The sequence below is a fragment of the Pediculus humanus genome, genomic scaffold (assembly GCF_000006295.1).
Source record: "Pediculus humanus corporis 1103172107707 genomic scaffold, whole genome shotgun sequence".
NCBI lineage: Eukaryota > Metazoa > Arthropoda > Insecta > Psocodea > Pediculidae > Pediculus > Pediculus humanus.
In genome coordinates, this window is record NW_002987311.1 from 1,858 (window position 1) to 4,171 (window position 2,314).

A 2,314-nucleotide genomic window follows, 5' to 3' on the forward strand; every position below is an offset into this window, starting at 1 on the left:
TAATAATAATAATAATAATAATAATAACAATAATAGTAATAATGAAATAAATAAATAAAAACGCAAAATTTGTTATTTTTCCTATTTTTTTAAAATTAAATTTTTTTTTTTTTTCTATTCATACATCATCATCATCATCATCGCGCTTATTATCATATGAAACACTAGAATTTTAAAAAAAAGTTTTGGGGGGGGTGTAATTTGTTTAATTATTATTATTATTATTTATTTATTTATTTCATATAATTTTAATATGTTTTTTTTTTTTTTTTTTATAGCAGTTAAGCAGAAATTGTTTTTTTTTTTTTTTTTTTTGTCATTCACCAATATATATATATATATATATATATATATATTTGTCTGAACAAGAAAAGTAAATTTAAAAAATACTAAATAATAATAATAATAATAATAATAATTACCTTCGCCCCACTTCTTTTATTTATGGCAAAGTGACACTTTATCACTTGATAACAATTATTGTTATTAAAAAAAAAAAAAAAAAAATTTTTTTAACGATCTCGTAAATAATTATTAATTTAATATATAAAAAATTTTTAATAATAATTTTTTTTTATTTTATATTAAAATACAATTAGCACAGATTTAATCTGATATGATTAAATTTATATAATTTAAAATAAATAATTATAACAAATAACAGAAATTTTTATCTGTGCTTTAATTGTATTATTAATTATTTGAAGAAGCTAATTATAAATAATAATTTTTTAGTCTTTTTTTTTTTTGGTTTTTTTTCTTTGTTGGAATCAATTTATTTAATAAATTAATAATAAATAAATGAAAAAAAAGGAACGAGATCTTTGTTAATTTTTTTTAAGCATCAGCGTCACATTGTAAAGAAGAGGGGCGTAGCCTGGCTCAGACATCTGCTTGTTTAGAACCGATACTCGGTGATCGTGAATGTATCACAACTTTGTGCCCATTTTTTGTAACGAAACCATCGCTTTCAACTAATATTTCCGTTTGTCTCGCGTTCGAAGAATCCGTCGGACTTTGATCTTTTGAACCGGGACCACCCGCTTCCGGTGTCCTAGAACCGCTTTCCGGTTTTTCTTCTTCGTTATCCGTTCCGACTCGTTGCTGTTTGTGTTTTCTCCATGCGTTTTGAATCAATCTGGCGCAATATTCTTCTCTCTGACGCCATAGAGTGCTCGATACGGGTTCGTAACCCGCTTCGTCGGGACGTGCTTGTACTTCTCCCAATTCTACCGTTTCTTCTATCGGATTCCCCTTTCTCGCGAAAAAATCTTTAGTCAAAGCATCCAATATATCGACACAAAACATTTTATCTCCTTTGCAAATAGGAATATCCATCGACACTATTTTATATTTGTTAGGTTTATGAATTTGCAAGGGAGGTTCTAAAACATCTAGGAATTCAGATAACTGATCGTAACGAATGTAACGCGTCCCGTCGGGATCGAAATTTTGCCAAATTTCGTAATACATATCGTAATCATCGTCCGTTAGACCCTCTTGTACGTCTTCCGTGGCTTGAGAGTAATTTTCCAATATCACCGCAATGTACATGTTAATAACAATTAAAAAACTTATTACCAAATAACTTAGAAGAAACGTTATACCGATGGTAGAATTTCCGCAATTTCCTGGAAACCCCATTTCGTTGTCTGGAACGTCGCAATCTTCCTCGTTAATGATTCCATTTAAAACTCCGTCCCAACCCGCGGACGTCGACATCTGCGAAAATGACGATACCCAACCGATAACAATATTGGAATACGTATGCATAACACGCGGATTTTTTAAAATATTTAATTACTTACTTGAAACAAAAGAATCATGGACTGGCCGAACGTTTGAAAATTGTACACGTCGTCTATTCCGCTATTGGGTTTCACGTGCATGAAAAAAGACATACCAAATATGGCAAATATGAACATGACCAAGAAAAGTAAGAGGCATATGTTGAAAAGAGCGGGAAGTGACATGGCCAATGCAAAAAGAAGCGTTCTGATTCCTTTGGCTCCTTTTACCAATCGAAGAACTCTTCCGACTTTAGCCACACGTACCACTCTCAAAAGAGTCGGTGAAACAAAATATTTTTCAATAATGTCGCTGAGCACGAGCCCTAAATAAAAAAAAATTTCATAAGTAAAGAGAATGTCGAAAAAAAATATGATCGAACGTGATTAATTATTATAATTAACTTACCGAGAATAGAAAGAATGACGACGACAAAGTCAAAAAGGTTCCAGGGCTCAACAAAATAATGATAGCGTAAAGCAAAAATTTTCATTAAACATTCTGAACTAAAAATAACAATAAATAT

General features: G+C 30.3%; 1 protein-coding gene across 1 annotated transcript in view; it reads right to left on the reverse strand.

The window, feature by feature from the left end:
* Positions 1 to 882: 882 nt before the first annotated feature.
* The window catches only part of Phum_PHUM306900 (sodium channel protein type 4 subunit alpha, putative), a gene marked incomplete at both ends in the record, with an annotated part of 17,724 nt that continues 16,292 nt past the window's right edge, over positions 883 to 2,314 (reverse strand). The window contains 3 exons of the mRNA XM_002427203.1: positions 883 to 1,722; positions 1,809 to 2,113; positions 2,197 to 2,242. Of these exons, the coding sequence (XP_002427248.1) occupies positions 883 to 1,722; positions 1,809 to 2,113; positions 2,197 to 2,242 (1,191 nt within the window). The remainder of the gene's footprint in view (positions 1,723 to 1,808; positions 2,114 to 2,196; positions 2,243 to 2,314) is intronic.